Here is a 25,922-nt window from a genome sequence, read left to right as displayed (position 1 = left end):
TTTAGGGCGGCCGGCCAGGGGTGTGTGTGTGATGCCCCGCCTGCAGGTGTAGCTCCCATTGGCCGGGGCAGGGAACAAACAAGTGCGCCTAGCAGGCGGCTGTTGAAGGGTCGTGACATGTGCCTCTCCCGCTGCTGCTGGCCCTCTTCTTCACCTCACACTCCTCCTGTGGCTGGGCTCAAGCTGCGGTGCGTGCCCTGCGGCGAACTGCCGTCTGTCACCAGCATCCAGAAGTTTGAGATATGTATCCCCGTCTCTGAGTGCTGGGAATGGGGCTTCACCCCCATCCCCCTCACTGTTCCATCCCGCCTGTCCCCCACACCTACCCATCCCAGCCCTGTACCCCTTACAGCACACTCCCACCCATCCTCTCCACCTCCCAGAGCTGCCACACCCAGTCTTTCACCCCCCCCACAGCCCTGCACCCTCTTCACCTCCATACGCTGCTGCACTCCCATTATGTCCCTATACACTCCTGTGCCCCTCACATCCTCATGCACCTGTACCCTTCTGCCTCCCCCTGCATCCCCATCCACCCCACATACCCCCCCCCGTCTCCTTCACTGTGTGTCTTTGTGTAGGGAGGTGCGAGTATTGCCGCATGTGTGTATACCTGTGTGAATAAAATTTGCAGCCTAACTCTTTGCTTTTGCTGGCTTGCGCACAAAAAAATTGATGACATAAAATGTGTGTATTCATTTCATAACAAGTTTTTAAAAGAGAAGGGCAGTCTAAAAGAAATGTTTTCTTAAAAAGTGAATGTTGTTGATTAGTAATTGCAGAAGAGACAATGTATCATACATTTCTCCCCACCTTTGTCTAGCTACATTATAAACTCTTTGTTGCAGACTCTCTCTTTTTAATGTGTATGTCCAGCTCCTACCACTCTGGAGCCCTGATCTTTGTTGGGGTCTCTAGGCACTGAACAACAATTGATATAGTAAATAATGTGGAAGTATATGTGTTAGTGCATGCTAGATTTGCACACATGACTACACGTGTGTATCTGCATGTAGGTGTGGGAGTCAGTTTCTACAGAGATATATATATATGTGTGTGTGTGTGTGTGTCTGGACAGATGTGCATTTCTGTGGTTATGCTCTATGGATTTGTATTTGGGCTTCAGAAGTGGGCCTTTAATGGACCCATTGCAGTTGTGATAATGTGTGGTTCTAATTCCACAGGTAAAATTACAATAACTTTTTAGTGAACAAAAAACATGGAGCTGGTTACAAAAAATGGGAAGAGGGGAGGGAAACAATCATGAAAACCTTTGTGAAATTTCAGTTTTTTAAAAATTACCCTTTTTGACTATTTTGCTGCCAGCTCTAGCATCCTGTAACAAATTAAACCTGAAATTAGTATAGTACATCTGTCAAAACAATAAATATGCCTGTTTGGGCCTTGCAGTGAAAATGAGTATGTGAGCCAGGGTGGGGGAGAGCAAGCGATGGAGGGAGGGGGAATGGAGTGAGCAGGGGGTGGGGTCTGAGGGAAGGGGCAGGGCAGTGGGCAGGGCAAGTGTGTTCGGTTTTCTGGCATTAGAAAGTTGGCAACCCTACTATTAGCTTCCCATATTCTGTAGAGCAATGGTATACAAACTTTTCCAGTCGCACCCCCCCTCACCATCAGTGGAATTGCCTGTGCCCCCCCTCCATTACTGCACTGCCAAGCAGCAGAGCTTGAGTTAAAGGTAGAACTGGGGATAGAGGAGGAGCTGGGGCTAGAGGCTGAGCTAGTCTGAGAGGGAATGTGGGCAGAGCTGGTCTGGGGGCAGAGCGGGGCTGGAAGTTTGGCGCTCCTTCCCCACCCTCACCCCATGGGGGCTGGCCCGCATCTGGGGCCAGAGCGGGGCGGGGGGTGGAGTGGGGCTGGACTCATGGCACTCTCTTCCCGCCATAGGTGTAGTTTGGGAATGGAAGGGGGGGGGGGGCGTTGAACCCCTCCCCCAAACTGCAAATCTCGGGCAGGCACAGAATTTGGCCCTCCACATGTGGCCTCGGAGGCCTGACTGGAGCTGCCCACCCAATATAGAGGTCAAACTACTCCTATGCTTCTCACTTCCCCTGGGGGATGGCCCAGGCCTGGAGGCAGAGCAAGACTGCGGGGTTAAACGGGGGAGCTGGTCTGGGGGTGGAGTGGGGCTGGAAGCGTGGCTCTTCCTGCCTGTTCCCTGTGGAGGGCTGGCCCGAGACTTATCGCATGACACCTGCGCCCTCTCCCCCCGAACATTCCTCCCCCATAATTTGCGGACCACTGTCATAGGATTTAGCTTGGCAGGGCCTGGGATTTTCTTTTAAACTGTTTAACAGGACACCCACCTACAAGCAAATAGCCCAAAATATCAAGAGTCATGGATATATAACTGACATTTTTTAAGAATTATGGTATAATTAAATTACTTTGTAGACAGATACTAGGGAGACAAGATGGGTGTCTTGTCCAACTTCTGTTGGACCAACTTCTGTTGGTGAAAGAGACAAACTTTTGAGCTTACAAAGAGCTCTTCTTCGGGTCTGTATACAGACAGAAATAGTCTCTACGAGACAGAGTTTAACTTGTATTATACAAGTCTGTTGCTGTTGTATTTTATTCTATTATACTTTTCATGTACTAAAAAGAACGACATTTTGGCGTCTTCCCATCTATCACTGATATAGTAAAATACCTGTACAAAAACTTTTTGTAGGGATTTAAAAAAAAACAACCCTGAAAATAATGGAATCTGTGACAAAAATGTAGCCCATGAGCATTCATTCAAAACAGATCCAGTATATAGTATCAGAGTTGTAATATATTTTCAATAGGCTAATAACCAGCAAATGTAGATATGGGCCAGCAGTAACCCCTAAAGACAGTGTTCTTGATTACATGGCTAATCAGAAAACTTTTACCTCCAGATTGTAAATTGGATTTCTATTTCTCTAATAATCCACTGTCACTTTAGAGTAATATGGCAAATTTGCCTTTTAGCTGTCCAGACACTTATCTTGTTGCAAGCAAGGCCTGACCTGCCTGAAAGGGGTTGGTGTGGGAAAGCCAAACTCTGGCAATGTGGGATTATGAAGGCCCTGTGGTACAAAGGAAGGTGCCTCATCCACACCATGAAACAAGTAAAGCGAAACATTGCAGACCGGTGTTAGCATTTTAAGCTGATAGGGTTTTTTTCCCCATGTGCGCGTTTGTGTGCTTGTACATCGTTTAATTGGAATACTGCTGAGAGGTTTTTAAGGAAATGTAGCTATGCTGAAATAGTGGAGATTTTTTTGTTTAAATCATTACCTATGATTTCCTAGTTAGCAGGCCATCAATTTCATTACTTAAATTCCTGGTGTGGAATCCTTTGAGTGGGTAATGAATACTCAGATAAAAGTGGAATGTCCCTGTATGGTGTAAATGAACTAAAATGTTCAACTTAATTGGCCCATTTCACCCACTGTTGGATAATTGGGTAGGTTATTAACGATTTGGTAAGGCAGCTCAGTTCAGTGGAAACCCTCAAGCATCCAACTGGGATTTCTACAGGATCAGATCAACCCATCTGGACAGAAGATTGCTCCCTCTTCACTCAGTTGACAGACAGGAAAGGTCAAGTGTTGTGCATGAAGAACTATTTCTCACATAAATTGTATTGTAAGATTACTTGTTTAATATGGGGTGTCTATATGCTATTTTGTTAGCATGTGGCAGTGGTGTGGATAACTTCATTTCCCCCCCCCTTTCGCTTTTGAAATTCAGTTGCAAAAAACAAAACAATGATAGTTTTACCATCCTGGAACATCTGGAAGATGGTAATATGTACAAAAACTTCATTTGAAAGGTGGAATTAAACGTACATAGGATAATTCTTACTCTCTACCACTGAGATTGGCCCCTACAACATGGAACATGAAGAGAAGAGACTGTAGGGATAAAGACCCTCCATGACTAGTGGACCCAACTACCTTCTGTCCATGTGCTTCGTCTGCTGATATAGAAATGTTGACCAAGATTTTTAAAAAAGATTATTGATTATGGGTACCTCAGTTTTGGATGCTTCATCATGCAAGTTACCCCTTATTATCTCAGTCTGCAGTTCCATTGTTCAGTTTTTGAGACCTATAATTTTAGCTCTGTCAGTAGTGTTACTAGACAGCCCCATATGTTCTGTATTGTGGAAATGATGAACTGAAACAAAATGTTGCTTTAGCTGACTGAAAATTTTTGATTTTTTTCAGTGTTGTGACAGACCCAGACCAGTGGGGTACAGGAGTCTGGTAGAGGGCAAATATACTGGTCACTGGATGAGTAGTTTTCTGTTCCCTGAGTGACCAGACCTATTGGGATCCAGGAGGTGGGCGGGCTCCCTGAGTGACCAGAGCAGGGGCTGCACTAGAGTAATCAGGAACCTGCTAGAACCAGTTAAGGCAGGCAGGCTAATTAGGACATCTGGAGCCAATTAAGAAGAAGCTTCTAGAATCAATTAAGGCAGGCTAATCAGGGCACCTGGGTTTTAAAAAGGAGCTCACTTCAGTTTGTGGTGCGCGTGTGAGAAGCTGGGAGCAAGAGGCGCAAGGAGCTGAGAGTGTGAGGGTGAGAGTGTGCTGCTGGAGGACTGAGGAGCACAAGCGTTATCAGACACCAGGAGGAAGGTCCTGTGGTGAGAATAAGGAAGGTGTTTGGAGGAGGCCAGGGGGAAGTAGCCCAGGGAGTTGTAGCTGTCATGCAGCTGTTACAGGAGGCACTATAGACATCTGCAGTCCACAGGGCCCTGGGCTGGAACCCGGAGTAGAGGGCGGGCCCGGGTTCCCCCCAAACCTCCCAATTGACCTGGACTGTGGGTTCTTCCAGAAGGGAAGGTCTCTGGACTGTTCGCCAACCCACATGGTGGATCTCTGAGGCAAGAAAATCCGCCAATAAGCGCAGGACCCACCAAGATAGAGGAGGAACTTTGTCACAGTGTCTATTATACCGTGCTGGAAGCCATTAGTGTATACTAATGAGTTCTGTATATAATATGGATAAAATAATGAAGTTCTTGGTGCTGTGGAGATGGAATATAAACAGCTGAGAGAAATACAATGGCTGAAAGCACCCCATATGTTCTGGATTTATTGAAATACAGTTTTCAGGTAGAATGAGTTTCCTCATTTAATGTAAAGAGGAAATAATGGATTTATTGAGGCATGGAAAGCTTAATTAAAATAAGGAGGTGTGGATGATCCACAGTGTTAGATTTAGTATAATGCGGCATCCTTTGGTCTAATTGTTTGCCCTTTTAAGTTTTGGAAAAATCCCATCTTCATTCTCTGTTTTAGTTTGCGCATTTAAAAAATAAAGGAAAAGGCTGTAAATGTTTTTCATCTTAAATTGAATGCATGTAGTCTGTTCTTGGATTTGGGGGTTGGCAGCAAATTGTACAGGATTTTAGGGAAAAACCAACCTATCAAGAATAGGGTTGTATAACCAGCCTCTTCCTACACATTTACAGTTTGGACTCTATTATATCATCAGTAAGAAAAATGTTTGTACTCAATATGGTGTCCTAAAAAAAACCAAAAAACAATCATTCCACAACAGGGCAAGATTTTTGGTTGCTCTTCATATACAATAGGTAAATGCTTGGCCATCAATCTTTTTTATTCATTCAGTTTGTTTTAAATTTCTATAGCCACATTTTTTACTCCTTTCTCTTCCTGCTTCCTCACAAAGTATTATATAGGCATCTTAAACAATAGTATAAATGCAAATACATTTAACTTGAACTAAATTTTCTTCAGGCAATAGCAATCTTCTTGGCAAAATCTGTTTTTAATTTTACTGTGTCTCTGATTACCATGCTGATAATATAACTGGCTATAGTCAGGAAACAGTGATACATATCACAAGAGAAATTCACCTTGACAGAGGTGTACTTTCTCTTCTCCCACCACTAAAACAGTATATATGGTTTGTAAATGTTTTTAAAGTAAGCTGCCCAGGCTGAATAAAAAGGTGATTAAAAAAAAATGTTTTTAATTGGACTTTTAAACATTTAAATTAAATACAGGCTTTTTTTTTTTTTTTTTTTTTTTTAAATAAACCTATTTACAATTAAATTGGAGAACCTATGGTAAGGCATAAGCTTACTAGAATCTATTACAGTAATTTTAAAATTTAAATTTAAAAAAACATTAAGCAGTACATATTTGCTGCCAAGTGTTAAAGGAAGTCAAACCACTGGGCTGGTGGAAGTCACTGGCTGAGCACTTTGAACCAGAGTTAGTTGAAGTTCTAAAATGACTTTTAGTAGCAATAGCCTCTTCTGCAGGTTCAGAGAGAATATTTTCTTCATTTCTGCTTATTCAGCTATTTCAGTGCAGTGACTAGACCATTCAAAATTAAGAAACAAATGGGAGTTGAAAAAACAGAAAAGTTTATTTCCTCCTCCAATCTGAGAATAAAAACTGGGTTTGAGAAGATGAGATCTAGTTCTAAAATTTTGAAGGACAATGGTGACCAGGAAAAGTCAGTTCAGTTTGTTAACTAGAGATGTTACTTCCTTTCTCAATACATTGATTAGTTTTAAATGCAAAACATGTTTTGATAAACCTCCTTTATTTACCCAATTAAAATAATTTAAAAATGCTGGTTTTGTGCATTTTTAATTGTTTGAATTTCCCTCCGAATAGAACTTGTCACAAATCATAAGTAAAAAAAATTAATCACGTCGTAAGTAATAAATGCATCACACCATTTTCTGACAATATAAAAATGTAAACATTAAGAATTAGGAAAAATTAATAATCTGAATATGTGTATGTTAGACTTTATAATTGCTTTAAATAAATGTCTATAGATGTGGTAGACCCTTCTGGTTAGCAAAAAGAAAGATCGGATTTACTGTAATGGTTATATTTGGTGATCATTAAAACATGATGATCCTCAACTAACCAATGAAAATTAACCTTCTTTAGGAAAATAACTAAGAAGTACAAATGCAAAGCAAGCTTAAAATCAGTGATTCAGATCAGGGTTTCCTGCTTGCTGATTTAAATCATGATTAAAATAGGTGATTTTAATTAATCCACCCTGAAACTACCTCCAGCTTTTGAAGTTTAATCGTGTGGTTACATTTTTCATGTTAATTTTGACTGAACCTCCAGTTATTCTCTTAGAGCCATTAAATATTTTTATCTGATGATTATGTGTTGATTGAGAAACTTCCATGAGGTCTGCAGGGCTAATAAAACTGCCCTCTTATCTCCAATTCTCCCGCTCTTATTTCTGTTGATATCTGTGACTAGAAGTAGTAATTTTGACTTAAACTGTAAGCCTTTGAGGGAACTGAATAGCTTGGTAGAATGATAATGGGATATACAGTATCTTGCCTTCACATCACTTGTTCAAATCGGGCATGGGCTGATAATTTAATGATTGAAAGTAGTTGCCACCAGCCAGCTGTCAGATCTTGTCAATCCAGTTACACCAGCTACCTCATAATTGGTGCCCTTGATGGCAGTCTCACTAGAGGGGTGGAGACCCAATTCCCCTTTTACCCTTAAGTGGGGTTCGTTTGCATCAGTGGTTAAGCACATTGGCAGGACTATTGTGGGAAACTTGCACTGCTGTTACCCATATGCAGTAGCTCAATATACAACATCACTCTTAAGTACTGTCACTCTGGCACCTTTCATAATTAGTAAATCAGGATAAAAATTATTTCCTTCCAGTTTCTCCCCTTCTCCCACCAAAACTTTGCAGCCCTTAATGCAGATCATACTTAACAAAATTGCATTATAGCAGCCAGAGAGGGAGTATTGCTTGTTTCATTTTACTTCTCTTCCTTTCCCTGCTTTCTGTGGTTCCACTCTCCTCCCTCTCCACCCCAAAAAAAAAAAAAAAAAAAAAAAAGCTCCAACTGATTAGAATCTAGAGCTGGCAAGGTCTGTTTAGTGGAGCTCAACTTCATTGTTGATGCAAATTGTTTAGCTACTCATCAGCAAACTTGCTAATGTGGCCCATAGAACGGGTTTAGAGAGAATAAAATGCCATTTAGATTAGGTGATTGAAAATGAACTATCACCACATCTCCTAATTGCTGTCCAGAAAACTACATGAATTGGACCATAGTGTTATATTATTACTTAGCTTAATGAAGTACCAGAAACCAGTACCTGTGTACTTAGGTTGAAAGACTTTTTCACTATGACCTGTCCTTTTATCTACAGAAAAAATAACACACACTTAAGTATAACCACATAACTGATAGAGCAATCAAGTGAAGTAGCTTCCTACTCTTTATGAACCTTTCCAGATAGGGTCAGGCTTGGATAAGGATCACAATTCACTTTATGCATTGCATGTTAACGGTTAGATTTTCAAAAGTGCTCTGCACCCAGCATCTTCCATTGTTCTCAATGACATGTTCTCTTTCAGGGCTCTTGGGGCCTGAGGATGTTTAAAAATCTGGGCACTTTAAATGGGAACTGAGCTCTTTTGAAAAATATGGCTTGAGTTGTAGGTGCACGCTGAGCACTCTTGAAAAATCTGACCTTGGGTGTTCAGACCACTGGGTTTTGTGTGTGTATGTGTGGGGGGGCAGTGAGAGGGTTGGTAATCGGTGAGACCTTGGAATTCTGCTGTTTTTAATTATCATGTGATGTGTTAAAAGACTTGGACAAATTCTGGTCCTGTTGTTATAACCCAGGGGTTGACAACCTTTCAGAAGTGGTGTGCCGAGTCTTCATTTATTCACTCTAATTTAAGGTTTCGCGTGCCAGTAATACATTTTAACGTTTTTAGAAGGTCTCTTTCTATAAGTCTATAATATATAACTAAACTAAAAGTAAATAAGGTTTTTAAAATGTTTAAGACGGTTCATTTAAAATTAAATTAAAATGCAGAGCTCCCCGGACCGGTGGCCAGGACCGGGCAGTGTGAGTGCCACTGAAAATCAGCTCGCGTGCCATAGGTTGCCTACCCCTGTTATAACCTGTGGCTAATTATGCAAACTTGAAAGCTTTTTAATGGCTATTTGGCACATACTTTTTAAAACTCCATTATTCTGGGAGTACCTAGTAGGTCAAGCTTCATTGTCACAATGTTGGATTTCAACTGAAAGCTACATTATAATAGTCTCTCACAATGTGTGAACTTGAGTTTCCTCATTTTAATTAGGTGCTAATATATACCTGTCTGACTCAGATGGAGACATGTAAAAGAGCAGTTATGATTTGATACCTGAGATCCTATTGCAAAATATAAGGAAATAGAAGATTTTATTTAGTGTGGTGTTGGAACATAAACATGACCATTAAATGAATCAGCTTGTTTTTCTAGCAAATTGAAGAGTAGCAGTTTTTAAAAGACAGTTCATTGATAATTAAATGTGCTAGAGTGAAAGTACTAGAAATTGCAACATCCTTTATCCAAAGAGCCACCGGTCCAGTACAGGTTCATACTTCACAATACTGGCCTGCTGCTTAGCTTTTAACACTGATCAGAAAAGTGAGAGTATTGTTGTCCCTCATTCAGTTGTTGACTCTTTTGTACGAGGGAGTGTATGGATAGTTCTCCAAGTTATGCAACTCCTTTCCACTCAAGAAAAGACTTTGAAATGAGGCTGGCTGGTCATTGTACATCTTACAAATCCTGATCCCAAAGAAACTGAACCTGTACCTCAAGCCTAATCTTTGCTCAGGAATGTGTCTCCAGAATTCATGGGAAGTGGGGTTCAATAACTATCTTTTAGAATGTCTGCCTTACTTTAGTAGTCCTCTTAAGTAAATGCAGTTTGCCAAAATGAGTTTGACCTGTGCCAGCAACTGAATGTCTAGTGGAAATGTATACAGGTCTGTCTCATCTTACGCTGGGGTTACGTTCCGCAGTCAGCGCCTAGAGCGAAAATCGTGTATAGTCAAAATTACATTGAGTGTAATGGCGGGCAGAATCGCCCGCACTACAGAAACAGTATTTAAATTATTTTTCTCTTTTTTGTTTTTGTTTTTTGTTTTGTTTTTGCCGACCGCGTAAAGCTGAAATCGCACATGTTAAGTGCACCTAAGATGCGACAGACCTGTATACATTTTTGTTAAGTCCCACTTCATCCATTTTCTAAGCAGAAGCTAGATAGTGACACCAACGAAGGAAGGAAGGAAGGAATGGCAAAAACATAGAGGTATTAAAAATTGATAACATTCAGAACAGAACACTGGCTAAAGGGGTGTTTGGAAGTCAGCTACAGTGTTTCATATGTGTGAGGTAGAACAAGCTGCTTAAAAAAAAAAAAAGACCGCAAATTACTCAGTTTGAATCCCATGAGGCCAGATTCATAATGACTGATTTCAACATAGCAGAAACTTGAACATGTTGTCTTCCACAAAGTTTGAATTGCATTTTGGGAATAGGTAAGAACCACATAAAAGGGGAAACTGGGATGAGAAGAGATATCATAGCAATGTGGCCAGTAGATGAGATTCTTAATGTCCTTGCTTTTAATAAATATTAAAACACTCTAGTGTAATAAATGATGATAAAAAGAACTCTGGTATTTAAACACTTTGTAATATTTAAATTTTTGATACTATAGCTATTCTTCTAATGGTTGAAAATAATAGTAAAGCTGGAAGAGATGGTTGGCCCAGAGGCTTGGTAATAGATCACAAACCCTTGCAGTTCTAAATTTGTGTCAAAGTTGGAAGTGACTTGAATTATTTATCAGTAGTTTGGCAAGTGCGAAATGAGTTGGTAATCTCAATATGACTCTGTTTGTGCAGCACATTGAAAAGGTAACTACTCCGTGGCACTTTTATAGTGCTTTGTTAGTAGAGCTATATACCCCTCACAGCTGGCATCTGTTGGCATTCTGGCATCAACGGATTGGCCAATAGAAAGTGAATTGCCCTCCGTTGCTAATGCGCTTTTCCATGGATGAACAGAAGGCTTTGTTCAGCAGTGCTATCAATGTAACACCTTTTCATAAATACTACACTACTTAAACATAAAATTAAAAACAAAAGCATACTTTTAATTATATGTGCACGTGTTTTCCTCCTTGTACCCTATTAGGCAAGCAGTGGTTAAAGGATCCCTTCCACATCCTTTTGCTTTGACTTTGTTTGGGGACACATTGTACTGGACTGACTGGAACACTCATTCTATCTTGGCCTGCAACAAGTACTCTGGGGAGGACCTGCGTGAAATACATTCCAACATTTTCTCTCCCATGGATATCCATGTTTTCAGCCAACAGAGGCAGCCAAATGGTAAGGAGTCTTGCTTTCTTTTCTAGCTGCAGGTTGGAACTGATCTGTAAAAGTCTGATATGCCTTTCTGTTTGGAGACAGGAGGAAATTGCGAGGGAGCCGGATGGCTCCATTTGCTTTATGATGCAACAGTTTCCAAAGCAGGGGATTTGGGAATAGACCCAAAGGGACACTGAATATTCTTTACGTTGTTTTTTAACATTAATAAAACATCTCACCCCTCCTCCTCCTCTTGCCAGCCATAGTGATGCTGTGCAGCATTCCTTTTTATTTATTTATTTTTAAGGGGGCCATGTGCTGGAGATTTAAGCAATAGGGGACTTGTGTTTTTTCTCTCTCTTGAGCATTACCTGAGAAGTCCATGTTCCTGAATGGAAACTATTGTTAATGTGGCTAATGGTGTTAAACACGACTAGCTCTGTAGGATAGCCACCATCTTAACCTTTTAATGAATTTATCTTGCTTGCAGTTTGTATTTTTGTACATGCTGCTGCTTGTTTTGGTGCTGAGCAGTTTGTGAAACTGATAAGAGCACAGATGAAACACGAATCCTATGTAGAGCCAAATGCACATTTTAAAGAAAGGAAATATGCAATGTCTTTGCAGTTGGGTACAATAATTACCCACTCTTAATGCTTTGAATTAACTTTTACTTGTTCTGTGTTTATTATTTATCCACTTTCCTATCACAGACTCTGACAACGCAAAAAGCCTTATGCCTCCTGACACATGAGATGAGGTCATTTATTATCAAAAACATTAATCTGTGTGATTTATATTCAACAGCTACAAACCCATGTGGAAGTAATAATGGTGGCTGCTCCCACTTGTGTTTGATGTCTCCTATCAAGCCTTCTTATCAGTGTGCTTGTCCCACTGGTGTGAAACTCCTTGAGAATGGAAAGACCTGCAAAGATGGTAGGATTTGTTTTTGAAAGATTATTTAGGAATAAACTTTACGTAGTTTCTGCAAGAAAGGTGTTTGTCCATTTCATTTGATAATGCATATGAAGGGGCTCATGAGTTGGAAATATTATTATGGGAAATAGTATGATGGAATGATTTATGCTTTTCCAGTACAGATATAAATTATAGGGAATGTTCCCTGAAGACTTGCATATGTCTGGAAAATTTCTAATAGTGTTCTATTAATAGGCTCATCTCTCTATTTTTTTAAAAGAGAAGGCATGGTCTCATGGCTAAAGAATAGGTACTGGAGACAAAATATTTGGGGTGTAGTCCCACCACCGCCACTGGTTGACTGTGTGGCATTGGGCAAGCATTTTGAGCCTTGGTTTTCTCATCTCTAAAAAGGGAGGTAACAGCTACCTCGTATATTGCTTCTTAGGGCAGATCTACACCTAAAACGCTGCATAGGCGCAGCTGCACCACTGTAGCGCTTAAGTGAAGACACTCCTATGCTGATGGGAGAGCTTCTCCCATTGGTATAGTTAATCCACCTCCCTGAGAGGTGGCAGCTACATTGACGGAGAAGCTCTCCCACCAACATAGCCCTGTGTACACCGGGGTTAGGTTGGAATAACTGTCTCTCTCAGGGGTATGGACTTTTCACACCCCTGAGCAACATAGTTATACCGATATAAGTCTGTAGTGTAGACCTGGCCTCAATTAATTAATGTCTGTAAAGCACTTCTGTTATTGTACATTAAATATTTTCATCCCTTCTTGATTAGTGAGATCCAACAAATTAAAATATCTCTTTAATGCTGCTACTTATCCTACCCTATGCATACCTAACATCATAGGCTGAAACTTTCAAACTCACGTGCCGAAAGTTAGGCACCTGAATTTATATTTAGGCACTAAAATAAAAGTGGCATTATTTCCAGAGGTGTTGAGCACCCAGAGGTCTAGCTGACTTGTTTGGGAAATATGACTGATCAACATCCCTCCCTGCAAATCAAGCGATGTTTAGTTTGAAAATCTAAATAAATTTAACATTGGATCGGATTGCTATAATCATCCTGATGTCAAACAGCTGAAGAATAAGTATCAGGATCAAATTAACTTTTGTAAAACAAAGAGCCTTTTTTCATGCAGACTCTCTCGCCCCTGAAAAGGTAGCAAGAGGGGGGGAAAAAACCATAAAATTATACAGGCAGAATTAATTTTAAATAGAATAATTTGAAAAAAATGTTTTTTATTAACGTACTTTATATGAATACCCTTTTATATTTAATTTAAGACATTTTCTAGGACTTGTAGCTGCTCTTCAGTGTTTCCTCTTATCTCATCCTATTTCACTCCTTCTCCTGATTGTTTAACATGGCTAGATGTGTCTGTGATAACCTTATTAAAATAAATTGCCTCTTGTACATAGAAGAGCAAAAAAGCATAAAGATTCCAAAGCAGCCTTGCAAAATTGTCATGAGGAATTGCCAGCCCATGCAAAAAATGTACGTTCCCACCCTTACCATGATGAACAAGCTAATGATGATTTTATTGCCTGTCAAAATAAATTATCTGAGGCAAGTGTACGAAGAGAATTTATTTTCATAAATAAAAATCTCATATAATGATTTAAACTCTGTTATTGGAATCTGGTATTCACAGCCATACATTTATCAGCTTATTTCTTTGCCTGGTTCATAATGAGTCAATTTTTACTCCATTCTCTCCATAAGAACATGAGACACTGAACCATTAGTGTGCTCCTGTTCAGACATACAGCATAGCTCTTCATATCAGTGGTTTTATTTACTAAGAATCACTTTAAAGCATTGTGCTAGTAATATGTAGAGAGTGTGCAGCAGAGACACTTGGATGATCATATCGATATCAAGTTGTGTGTCCCTCCTGTTCTCTGCCTGTGGCACACAATAATGTAGTCTCCTGAGGGCTATAATACTTTGGTCTAATTATGGTGGTTTGGTGTGGAGGTGGCTGGATGGTGTTTTGTGGCCTCTGATATACAGGAGATCAGATGAGATGATCCGGTGGTCACTCTGGTCTTAAACTCTATGACTCTACCAAAATAACGGGCCCACCTTTTAAGAGGTAGAATGGAAATTAAAAATGGAAAATCCAGTTCCTTGGTCAATACGTGCTGTATACCCCTCTGCTAAACAGTATTAGAGTAGTCAGTGCAAAACAAAGTAAAAATGTATACACCTCAAGCCTTGTTTCACATTCTAGGATGTCCTGCTGTGCTGAGCTAATGCCCCAGTATGCATCATACTGGTAAATCACAGCTGCTAAGAGACTTTTGCTGGGGGAGGATAGGACCAAAGGGAAACAGGGAAGGCCTGTGTGTTGGGTATGGTCCAGCTTTCAAAGTTGTTATGCTTTGCTCAGAGATTATATAATAATAAAAAGGTATCTTTGACAATCGTGCGCTTTCTTTGAGGTGGGGAAGGTGACAGAGACTTGGGGCTGCTGTGGGTGAGGGAGACAGGACTTTCCTGAGCCCTACAGGGCCAGATCCAAGTGTCCGCCGATTGCTTTGGTAGTTGTGAAATGTCAAAATTGTGAATTTTGCGGGGTATCACAGTTAAAAAGAGCAGGCCAGCAGGATTCCCAAGGATCTAAAAGAAGTAAATCTGTTCTTGTTTACGTGTAGACTTCCTCTTTTAGGCTGCTTACTGATATTAGTGAAATAAATTGATTTTCCATTTTTACTCTGCAGTTGGCCTGTTAAATGTGTCTGTCATGGAAAGAGTGAAACTGAACACAGTGAATTAAAAAAATCAGTTTTCCCCTGTGAGCCAGATCCATTCAGTAAATTTCAGTTGTGCTGAAAGAACCAAAAAAATGCTGAATAATTACATTTCAAAACCTCGGCAGAAACTTTAACATTTTTGACTTTGCTGGGAAAAAAGATGATTTCCAGTTAAAGAGTAGTGAAAATGAAGAGAGAGACAATGCTTCTTTCTTTCAAGGCAATTTTATCTTCTAGTGGTGATCTGAGCAAGAATCATGATAATTCCAAAACTAAATAATAAATTGTTTCATACTGAAAGGAATACCTCTGAGAAGCAGAGATCCTTATTTTTCTGGTATGTTAGATTAGCGCGCTGGCCAGAACGGAAAAGATTTGGAGGGTGAGTATTGTGTGCATGTTTGCAATGGTTTGGCATTGACAAATGATCCTTGCAGCCAAAGGTGAGGCTGGCTGACCCTCGTTGAGCAGTTTCCATGACAACTAGCATTTTTGAATAGTCTCAGTTTATAGCAAAGTGTTTTTTCTAGTGTTTTTTTTTTTTTTTTAATCGCACTTTAGAGGAACTTCATTTTTTCTGACTATTCAGAACAATACCTTTTCTTTCCCCCCCCCTTTCCTGTTTTGGGTAGATTCCATAAACTTCTCTCCAGAGTATTTTAGGAAGGGTTGATGTATGAGCTGGGATAAAGTTAGTTATTCTCCTCATGACTAATAATACTGACTGGTTAGTCACTTTTAATTTCCACTCCCCTTCCAAAAGAAAACAGTTATCTAATTGGGACTTTGGCTTACTTCCAATTGCTAACACTCCTCCAAAATCTGGGTGAAAGTTCAAAAATCCCCATTACTCAAAGAATAGAGAGGGAGAATGACCAGTTTGCCAGCCAGCAATTCCTCAATTGATATGTCCAACGCTTACTGAGCTATTTTGAGCATGCAACTGCTATACCCAGTACTTTACCTACACTGTCATTGTACTAGTGATACTTTAGCTTGCTGTTCTGTAAAGCACTTTGGGGTGTTTTTCAGTATGACATGCACCATATGAACCTAATTCTGTTGACACTCTGGCTATATATATGCTGTTTATACAAGCTGTTTGACATTTCATTTTTTTTTAATGGTAAAATTTGAGTTTTAGAGGCCTACTGCATTCTTGTTGATTTTGGGAAGATCTCTCCGTTCATTCGCTTGCATTCTGTGTCCTTACGTGCACTAGACTTTTTCTTATAATTTCCAACTTTTTCTTCCACCAGTACAGTTTAATTGTTGGCACTTGGAAAGGAATGAACACTGCAGTAGTTGCTTTCACTTAATGAGGAGACACAACATTTTTCTAATGTAGCATTGTAAAAAAAATTTTTTTTAAGTGTGAACCTTGCTTTGGTCTTCCTGTTCAGTGTCAAGAAGAGACATTCTTTATCCCATCCATATCTAGCAACCCTCTGTCTGTCTGTCTGTCTGTCTGTCTGTCTCTTTCTTTCTTTCTTTCTTTCTTTCTTTCTTTCTTTCTTTCTTTCTTTCTTTCTTTCTTTCTTTCTTTCTTTCTTTCTTTCTTTCTTTCTTTCTTTCTTTCTTTCTTTCTTTCTTTCTTTCTTTCCAGAACTCTGTATTTCCTGTTGCAGTGTAAGACTACCCCTTGGGGAAAAAACTCCTAAATTCTCTGCCTCCACAGCCTGTAAAGCCTGAATCCAGATTTCCATATATATATATCAAGAATCTTAACTTTAAAATTGTTCCTTTTCCCACCTCCCTTTAAATGAGAGAGAAATTTGCCATTGATTTCTGGACACTTGTCCTTTTCCTCTGCAATTTCAAGGCTGTTGTCATTTAGAAGAGAAATCTTGCTGGGATTCTCTCTCTTCTCTCCTCCTGTAGTAGCAGGGGCAGACTGACAGCAACTGGTACAACAATGGGTGGGATAAAAATCAAGGGAAAGATTTTTCGGAGCAGGAAGTTTAATTAAATATGTAATAACTGTATTGAGAACTTATTCATTACTTATGCTTGATAAGCCACAGAGAGACAATTAGACTTGTGCTAGGCCTGGGTCTTGTTATTTATATAGTCCTGGACCAATACCAAAAAAACACTGTTAGCCTGAGGGACCAACAATGGTTTTAAAGTAAAATAATGTACAGATCACCAGGGCAAGAAGCAGATGCTTTGTTTATACCATTGTAAAGCTGGAATTCATTGTAAAGCTTGGCAGGTCATGACACACTTGACTTTAAAGTTATGTCATTGCAAGTATCAGCTTGCTTCTTCCCATTCTTTCCCAGATCTCCCCCCCACCCCATGTGTTTAAATTAGACTTGATTATTAGTAATAACTTTCTAGAGAAATATTAGGAGTAGTAGAACTAACACAATGCACTGCAAGCTTGCAAAGCCAGCTTTAAAACTGCTTAATAAAAGTAGGCTAAAGTTTTCAAACATGGGTGCCCTAGAGTAATGCTTCTGTGTCCATATTTAGACACCTAAATAAGTGGTTTGACTTTTCAAAAAGTACTGAGCACCCAGTGAGTTCCCACGAACACCTTTTATTTATATATATATTTTTTAAATCATAGAATAGGGTTGGAAGGGACCTCAGGAGGTCATCTAGTCCAGCCTCCTGCTCAGAGCAGGACCAATCCCCAGATAGTTTTTTGCCCCAGATCCCTAAATGGCCCCCTCAAGGATTGAATTTACAACCCTGTGTTTAGCAGGCCAATGCTCAAACCAGTGAGCTATCCCTCCCCCCCAATGGTTGTCTTGGTCTCCAACTTTAATCATGTATAAACTATTGGGTGCTAAAATTCTCATAAATTGTGTGGGAGATCAGCAAGATGGTAATCAGAGGACCTGATTTTAAAAACCTGCCCGTTTAATTTATAGCACTACTTCAGTATTTTTGGTGTACTGTTAAATGCTAACTTTAAATATAGTTCCGTAACACTTGAATTAAAAAAGTACATTACATTTGGTAGCTCCTGTGTGTTCCCCTGTCCCACTGAAGTCTGAGAGGCATTTGAATCCATTGGTGGTGGGGGGGGGGGGGGGGGTTTGAGCCATTTTGTAAATTCATAAGGAGTTACAGTGCCCAAATAAATGATGACCTGAAACCCTGTACTCTGGCATGCACAAACCTGAAATACTCTTTCCTGCATTTTTTTCCTCTTTAAGTATGCGTACACTGTATGATTTTTCCTGTATTCTTCACCAGTGGAGGCAGAAGCTTCTTGGTTTTGGTTTTAATCTTGTACCAAAGCGAAACAAAAACACACAAATTTTAAGTTAAACTTCATTACCGTGGGGTCAAAGGACAAAAGTTACAAGCCGCCACTATCCTGAGTAGTTATCTTGGAAAATTGATAGTGTATGTACAGAGTCTTGAAGCTGAACTTCAGTCGTGTGTGTGTTTGTTTTTAAATGATCTCTGGAATTGGAATTAGCAAAATACTGAGATTTAAAAACCTCATGTCTTAAGCAACCTACATGTCTTGCATATTCCTCTGAACATAGTCATCACAATCCAATGTTATATGAGACTTTTCAACTGATGTTTTGTACAAGTTTGTCTAGATTTTAGTTTTGAGTCCTCCCTTGTTTGTTCCTTGATGATGATCAAGGTGGTGATGTGTGGTCTGTGGTCATCCTATAGATATTCCAACCTCTGAGATTTACTACTTTTGGTATTAATCAGGACAAGGAGAGCCTGCTGAGGTCATCTGAAGTGATATCGCTTCAACCTAAACTTCTGATGAGGTGCTTCTCTGCTAATCAATTCCCATTTTCCTAACAGAATGGCTTTCAAATGCGATATAACTAGCCAGATAAGTTGTCTATTTACAGAGGTGTGGATAATCACTTTAAAGTACGTTTTTAACTTTTTATTGCTTGATTGGCCATGTTTTTGCGGGCTTGGTTTTGTCTGATGAGTGGAATGTTTGCTATGCTCCTAGATAAAGGCCATGAAATTCTTAGCTCAAAGATCCGGTGTGCAACACAGGTTAACTGAAAGCCAATTACTTCCTGATATTGAATGAGGTCTTAAAGACATGGGTCCTAGAGACACAGGAATGTCTATACTTAAAATGCTACGGCAGTACATCTGCAACACGCAGTGTAGACAATACTTCCATTGATGGGAGAGGTTCTTCTGTCGGCATTGGTAATTCTCCTCCCCAAAAGGCAGTAGCTTGGCCAACAGACAAATACTTCCATAGATCTAGCACGGTCTACACCAGGGGTTAGGTCGGTATGTTTACGTCTCTCGGGGGTGTGGATTTTTCACACTCCTGAGAGATGTAGCTATGCCGTTGTATGTTCTCCAGTGGAGACCAGCCTGCAGTCTGTTTGACTAAACAAAATTCTTTTGTTAATGCTGTGTTGAAATGGAGCTTATTTGGGAACAATCAGGTGGTCAGTTTGTCAATTTTAAGGGTGAATTTCAGCACAGACAGTACTTTACTCAGCTGAAGTCTTTCTGGCAAACTGGCAGTAGTCCTTCGAAACTTTCAGCCATGTGCAAGAAAGTTTTTTTTAAAGTTACATATTAAAATTACTGTCTGAAATACTTCATATGACCTCTTTTGATCATCTGCAAACCTGATAGTAATGCATTCCTACCACTTTAACTGCAGTAGATGATGATGAAGATAAAGATTAATCAGTGATTACAAAATCATATTTCTACAATTTAGGTCAAATGGAAGCTTGGATAAAAGGTGATGTAGATTCTGATGAGGATGTATTGGAGAATCATTTGTTAGTTGACTATGAATAGTTGAGGTAGTTGGTGGCAAATTGATTACTTGTGCATCTATTACTGCATATATGATGATTCAATGTGAGTATGTTTTGACCTTGACATTGAATTAAGATTGTATTTATTTATTCATTTATTTATTTTTGTGGATATGGTATGTTAATAGACTTCTGTGACAAGGTTGCTTACTTTTTTTGAACTTTTGTAAGCATGGGACTCCTAGTGTCTGTCTAAACACCAATTAAGCACTCGCAGCTGGCCTATGTCAGCTGACTTGGGCTCAGGCTTTCGAGCTGTTTAATTGCAGTGTAGATGTTTGGGCTCAGGCTGGAGCCTGGGTTCCGGAGCCTGTGACGGGGGAGGGTCCCAAAGCCTGGGCACCAGCCTGTGCCCGGACATCTACACTACACTTTTATAGCCTCACAACCCGAGCTTGAGTGAGCTGACGTGGGCCAGCCGCAAGTGTTTAATTGCTGCGTAGCATACCCTGGTAACCCTGGTCTGTTTTTCTTTTGTTTAAGTTGCATGTTAAAGTTTAAAGAATGCATAAAAATATAGTTGCGGGATGGGGAAAACCTGCATTGGATAATGCAAAAAAGAAGAGTTTTTCACTAGCTAAATAGCTGAAAAATGTATACATATATTTCTAAAGGAGAACGTGATGGTTTAGGATGGAGAATAACACAGGTCTTTTTAGTCCATTCTTAAGAAAGAACACTTGTATTAATGTTCTATACTTTACTTGTTCAAAATCACCATCTTCTTTAGCAGTGTTTCTCAACCATTTTGTGCTGGCGACCCTCTTTGGACTTAAAGGGGGGGGGGGAGTGTGACCCCCCCCAGCCCCAACTAGAAAAACTTGCAGCCCCCTACCTTAAGCTCAGGGCTTTGGGCTTCAGACACTGCAACATGTACGTTTGCTTTCTGGGGCCCCAAGCAATTCCTCTGCTTTCTACCCCCTAAAGCCAGCCCTGCTTGTGATCCTCTTAAACCCATCCAGTGACTCCTTACCAAATAGATACACCAACTTAACTGAAATTGGGTGAGGTGATTTATCTTAAATAAAAACGAAATTTATTGGCATAGGATAAAAAAAAATATTTAAAACCCTGCAAAATAAATTATAATTGAAAATAAAAATCTGTTCAGATACAATGACAAATTCACCACTAGGTGAACAAACAGCTTGTGCTGTGCTCTATGGAAATATCATCTACAGCATAAATGAACAGATTTTTTCCCCTCTGTAAATCTAAAGACTGTAAAGGCATCAGTACACTTTATTTCAGCATGACTTTGTAAGCCTATGTAGTAGTGGTCTTCACATCTTGATATAGACTTCTTTCATTAGATGAGTTAATGAAGAGTTCATCCGGCTTAATATGAGTGAATCCCAGCAATATAATGCATTTCCCCCTGTTAAACAAGCAAGGTTGATTGACACAAATTTTTCACAGGAAGGTCACTCTCATTGTTTTATATTAGCTTCTTGTTTCATAGGTATTTCACTGTTTAAACACACGTTTTTTTAATGAGAGGTTTTTCCCTATTTCCACCAGATATTTTATCTAGGAGAGGGTAGCCAACTGTTGGTTCCAATATAGTCACAACAGACTTGTTGATTTGCTTTCAGAGCTTTCTTTTAATCTCGTGCTTGCTCTCTCTCTCTCTCTCTCTCTCTCTGTCAGTCTTGGAAGAATTCAATTTTTATTGATAAATATCGGTAAATATTGATTTCACCACACACACAGATGAAAAAGTATTTCCATTGATAATTAAAATTTACAGATAGAATAAGAAAAATGCTGCTTGAGAGTTTATTTATTTGATTTAAGGATATTTTACCTTGTATATTTTGACATGTGATGTTGACAATTTGTATTGTAACGGTTATAAAGCTTTTATTTTTTGAATCTCAACATCTGTCATTAAATAATTATCTGACCCTCCCTTAATTTTCCACAGCTTTGAAAATGTAAATAGATAACAATCTTTAAAAAAATCTTAAAAGTAAACAGGTATTAGTTGGACCAAAAGAGCAGTATTCATCAAAATTTTCTTAATGTCATGCAGATTTTAATGGTCCATTTCTACAGAAAGGAACTTCAAATGTCCTGGGAATCATTCAGCATTGGATCCAAAATTCACACTGAAGAACTTTGAGCCAGATTCTCAAGTGGTGCAAATCAATCTGCATAGTACCACTGAAGTCAATGGGGCCATACTAATTTGCACCAGTTGAGAATCTTGCTCAGAATCTACATATTTATCATGTGGGATTTTTGAGTTAAGGGTATTTTTTTTGTTTGGTTTTCGTATATTCAGGTGCCACTGAGTTACTGCTCTTAGCCCGCAGGACGGACTTGAGGCGCATTTCCTTGGATACCCCGGATTTTACAGACATTGTCTTGCAGCTGGAGGACATCCGTCATGCCATTGCTATTGACTATGATCCCGTGGAAGGATACATCTATTGGACTGATGATGAGGTGAGGGCCATTCGCCGCTCTTTCATAGATGGATCAGCTAGTCAGTTCGTTGTCACAGCACAGATTGCGCATCCCGATGGCATTGCTGTGGACTGGGTTGCCCGAAACCTTTATTGGACAGACACCGGTACTGACCGCATAGAGGTGACAAGACTTAATGGGACTATGAGAAAGATCTTGATATCAGAAGACTTGGAAGAACCGAGAGCAATCGTATTGGATCCCATGGTTGGGTAAGGAACTGTTTATAAGTGTTTTAGAAAGTTGTATCGTTCAGAAATGTAATGTGGACCCTTTAACAATGGCAGAGATTCATTGTAGCACGCTGATGCCAAATACACACTGGTCTCTTTAAAAGGCAAACAAAAAATATAAACCCTAGTGATTTTTCTAATGGGGTTCAGGCCTGTCTGTATTGAAGAGTATAAATAATACCAATTTTTTAATCATGATATTAACTCAAACTTTCACTCATCTGACTTCTAACTGTAACATTATTTGGGCTATGCAGATGTACATACACTGCTTTGAAAATTTAAGAACAAGTGATCTTTAATTCCATTTGATTTACGGGAGGTCTTACGTTTCCAAAGCTAAAATTCATTAGTTTTTTTTCCCAATCTCTTCCTCCTATTCTTTTCCTGTTTCTCGTTTTGCAATTTCTCAAAATTACTAAATAGATTACATCAGAACTGTTAGTGTCAGTTCTGGTTTAACACTGTGTTTGTACATCTCAAGCTGAAAAAGATTTTAAAAAAGTCAACCCTGACCCAAATATAAAACACAAACAAAAAATTAGTAAAATAGGAACTGATGTCTATATGTACATGCATGTAGATAGTGGAACATGAATATTACATATACTCTTTTTGCTTGAAATTAAAAAATCTGGATTATCTGAAAGTTACCAAATGGGGATGAATAAACTACTTCTACTTATTGATTAATTACTGGTCCTCTTTATTTCTTTCTGGTCTTTGCCCATGTTTCCAGATTTGAGTAACTAAGTAGAATTGGCTATTAATTCAAGCTCATTAAAAATGGTTATACAATTATGAAAATTGCAGTGGATTGTTATGGAAATTCTGTTAAACTGACCGGTGCATTTACACATATCAGCACCATTGAGGATATATTGCACAAGTTGAATTTTACCATCTCAGTGATAGAAATCATGTCCATTTGTCCTAGAAATGCGTTGGTCTGTATTGTATGTCTTCTGATCACACAGTTTTGGTTTGGGGGTATGAGAGATGAGCTGCATGAATGTTGAAAGCATTGGTTTTAAAGTATTTGTAACTTCTCTTCTGCTCTCCATTGCAGATACATGTATTGGACTGACTGGGGAGAAATTCCAAAGATTGAGAGGGCTGCATTAGATGGGTCAGACAGAGTTGTGCTGGTGAATACTTCGCTTGGCTGGCCAAATGGACTGGCCCTGGATTATGCAGAAAGCAAAATATATTGGGGAGATGCGAAAACAGACAAAATTGAGGTTTGTTAATTGCATTTTTAATTAATTCTACACAGTTAAAACAATAGAGCAACTTCCATTTTTCTATATATAGACACTGATATATTTGCCATGAAGGTCTTCAGGAGGCAGCATGGGTGTGGAGGATTTACTCTGAATAAGGAACTCCTTAATTCTAATCCAAGTATTCAAGTGACTTCCTCTGTGGCCTTGGACAAGTCACTTCACTACTCTTCTTCAGTTTCTCTACCTATAAATGGGGAATAATAACCAGGTAATAGGTTTGGGGAGTGGGAATCAGTTGCTATTGGGAGGATTTGTTTAAAAAGGACACCTTTAAAAAAGGGAGCTAGATAGATTCATGGAAGATAGGTCCATCAATGGCTTTTAGCCAGGGTGGGCAGGAATGGTGTCCCTAGCCTCTGTTTGCCAGAAGCTGGGATTGGGTGACAGGGCATGGATCACGTGATGATAACCTGTCTGTTTATTCCCTTTGGAGCACCTGCCATTGGTCACTGTCAGAGTACAGGATACTGGACTTGATGAACCTTTGGTCTGACCCAGTGTGGCCGTTCTTATGTTCCTAGTTGTTTAAAAAAAACAGATTTCCTTACTTACATTGGTAATAACACATTAGGAAAAAATTATGTAAACATACGTGCATTTTACTGTTTGTGTGTGGTTTTTTTCCTTCATTTCAGACCGTTTTAAAATAGTCATTTTCACATATTTCTAGTCAATTTCATTTCCAAGTTCTTATATGCTTAGCACAATGTTGTTAGGGTTTCAAATATTGCAGGGGGAATAGGTTTCTCTCCTTCCCCCTTTCATTTCTTTCCATTATAATTTTTATTTAAAAAAGAAATGGGGAAGGGCAAAATGAGGGAAGGGGGAGGACAAGAAACATTTCTATTTGCCATAGGCCAATTTTCATACATTTCAATTTTGGGCTAAATTTGGTCTCTCGTTGTGTCTAATGTACAAGCTTTTGAGACTGTAAACAACTGAATACCAAATATCATTATCACCAAAATGGTACATGTGCTAAGGAGATGACTAGATCTCTGCTGTTTAAAAACAAACAAACAAACAAAAATCCACTTTTTGTGTAGCCTTAGTAGAAGTTGATCCTTTAACCTTGGAGAGAAAAAATTTAATTTAATTGGAGATGTTGCGTAGCCTGTTGATTTTGGTATTTATTGATTTTTCTCCAAAAAAAATTCCTGGATTTTGAAAAAGTCAGTATTCGGGTTTTCACCAATTTTAGCTTTTTCAGGACCCAGGAATTTTTTGTGGAGGAAGTGGACGGGGCCAGGCACAGAAGGGGAGTGGAAGGCTGCATCCCATCCACTTCCCAGAGAGAGCCCCCTCTTGGCCCCTGCCCTTCAGTTCAGCCCCATCTGCTTCCTGGGATCACACTGATTGACCAGGGGCAGAGTGGAGGGCTCTGTCCTGCAGGGGAAGTGGATGGCACTTTGTGCATGTGGTTTCGGCTGCTGGGACCCACCTCCCTCCCCGTCTCGCTTCCGTACCAGCCTGCAGTTAGATTCTGTGAGTACTGAGCTCCCTGCTGGACCACGCCCTATCCTGACCCATATCCTTCAGCGTGGCCCCAGGAAGTGGACGGGGCCATTCTGAAAGGCTGGGTTCAGGAGAGGGCCATGCCTCGCGGGAGAGGGGGGGTCAGTACTCCCAGGGTGTAGCCTACCGTTGTCTTGGCCATGCTGAACTGCCAGAGTCCCGTCTGCTTCCTCTGTGCAGCTAGGGAGCGAGAAAGGCAGGAAGTCAGATCCTAGGAGACGAGGCTACATCGCAAATACTCCCAACCCCTGTGAGTAGTAAGCATACCTCCTGCCCTATAGGGTGACCACCCATCCTGACAAGCATGAAATGTAGAGTCCAAGTCCTGGTCCTGGGCTCAATGACTCTAGGATAGCATTTGTCCTGGATTCCCTGCGGCACTGGTCTGCACCTGCCTGAGGTTCAGGGGTGACGCCTGCCTCTTTCTGGTGCGGGGGGGGGGAGGGGATGAGGCTGAAGTGGGCCTTAGTCCCCCCTCACCATGGGGCCCCGCCCCCTGCTCCTCCTCCCTCCTCCCCCGCCCCCCAGGCCTCTGCCAGGCCAGAAGCCAGAGTCGGGCATGTAAGAACCACCCAGGGAGCCTGGGCAGCTGTGGGGAGCCCTGGAGTCCCAGACTCTCCACCTGCCCTAGGGCGGCGCACCCCAGAGGCTGGGCACACAGGCCAGAGGCTGCTCCAGGACAAATGGAGGGTCTGAGGTTCCCCACAGCAGCCTGGACT

At 40.2% G+C, this 25,922-nt stretch overlaps 1 protein-coding gene across 5 annotated transcripts in view; it reads left to right on the top strand.

Moving 5' to 3' along the window:
• Positions 1 to 25,922, top strand: part of LRP6 (LDL receptor related protein 6) — a 177,358-nt gene that overhangs the window by 81,027 nt on the left and 70,409 nt on the right. For all 5 annotated transcript variants that reach the window (XM_065398640.1, XM_065398561.1, XM_065398483.1 and 2 more), the window contains exons 3-6: positions 11,029 to 11,225; positions 12,012 to 12,143; positions 21,985 to 22,381; positions 23,472 to 23,643. In XM_065398640.1, the coding sequence (XP_065254712.1) occupies positions 11,029 to 11,225; positions 12,012 to 12,143; positions 21,985 to 22,381; positions 23,472 to 23,643 (898 nt within the window). The remainder of the gene's footprint in view (positions 1 to 11,028; positions 11,226 to 12,011; positions 12,144 to 21,984; positions 22,382 to 23,471; positions 23,644 to 25,922) is intronic.

Source organism: Emys orbicularis, chromosome 1, assembly GCF_028017835.1.
Source record: "Emys orbicularis isolate rEmyOrb1 chromosome 1, rEmyOrb1.hap1, whole genome shotgun sequence".
NCBI lineage: Eukaryota > Metazoa > Chordata > Testudines > Emydidae > Emys > Emys orbicularis.
Note: the sequence above shows the minus strand (reverse complement) of the source record. Positions and strands in the feature narration are given on the sequence as shown.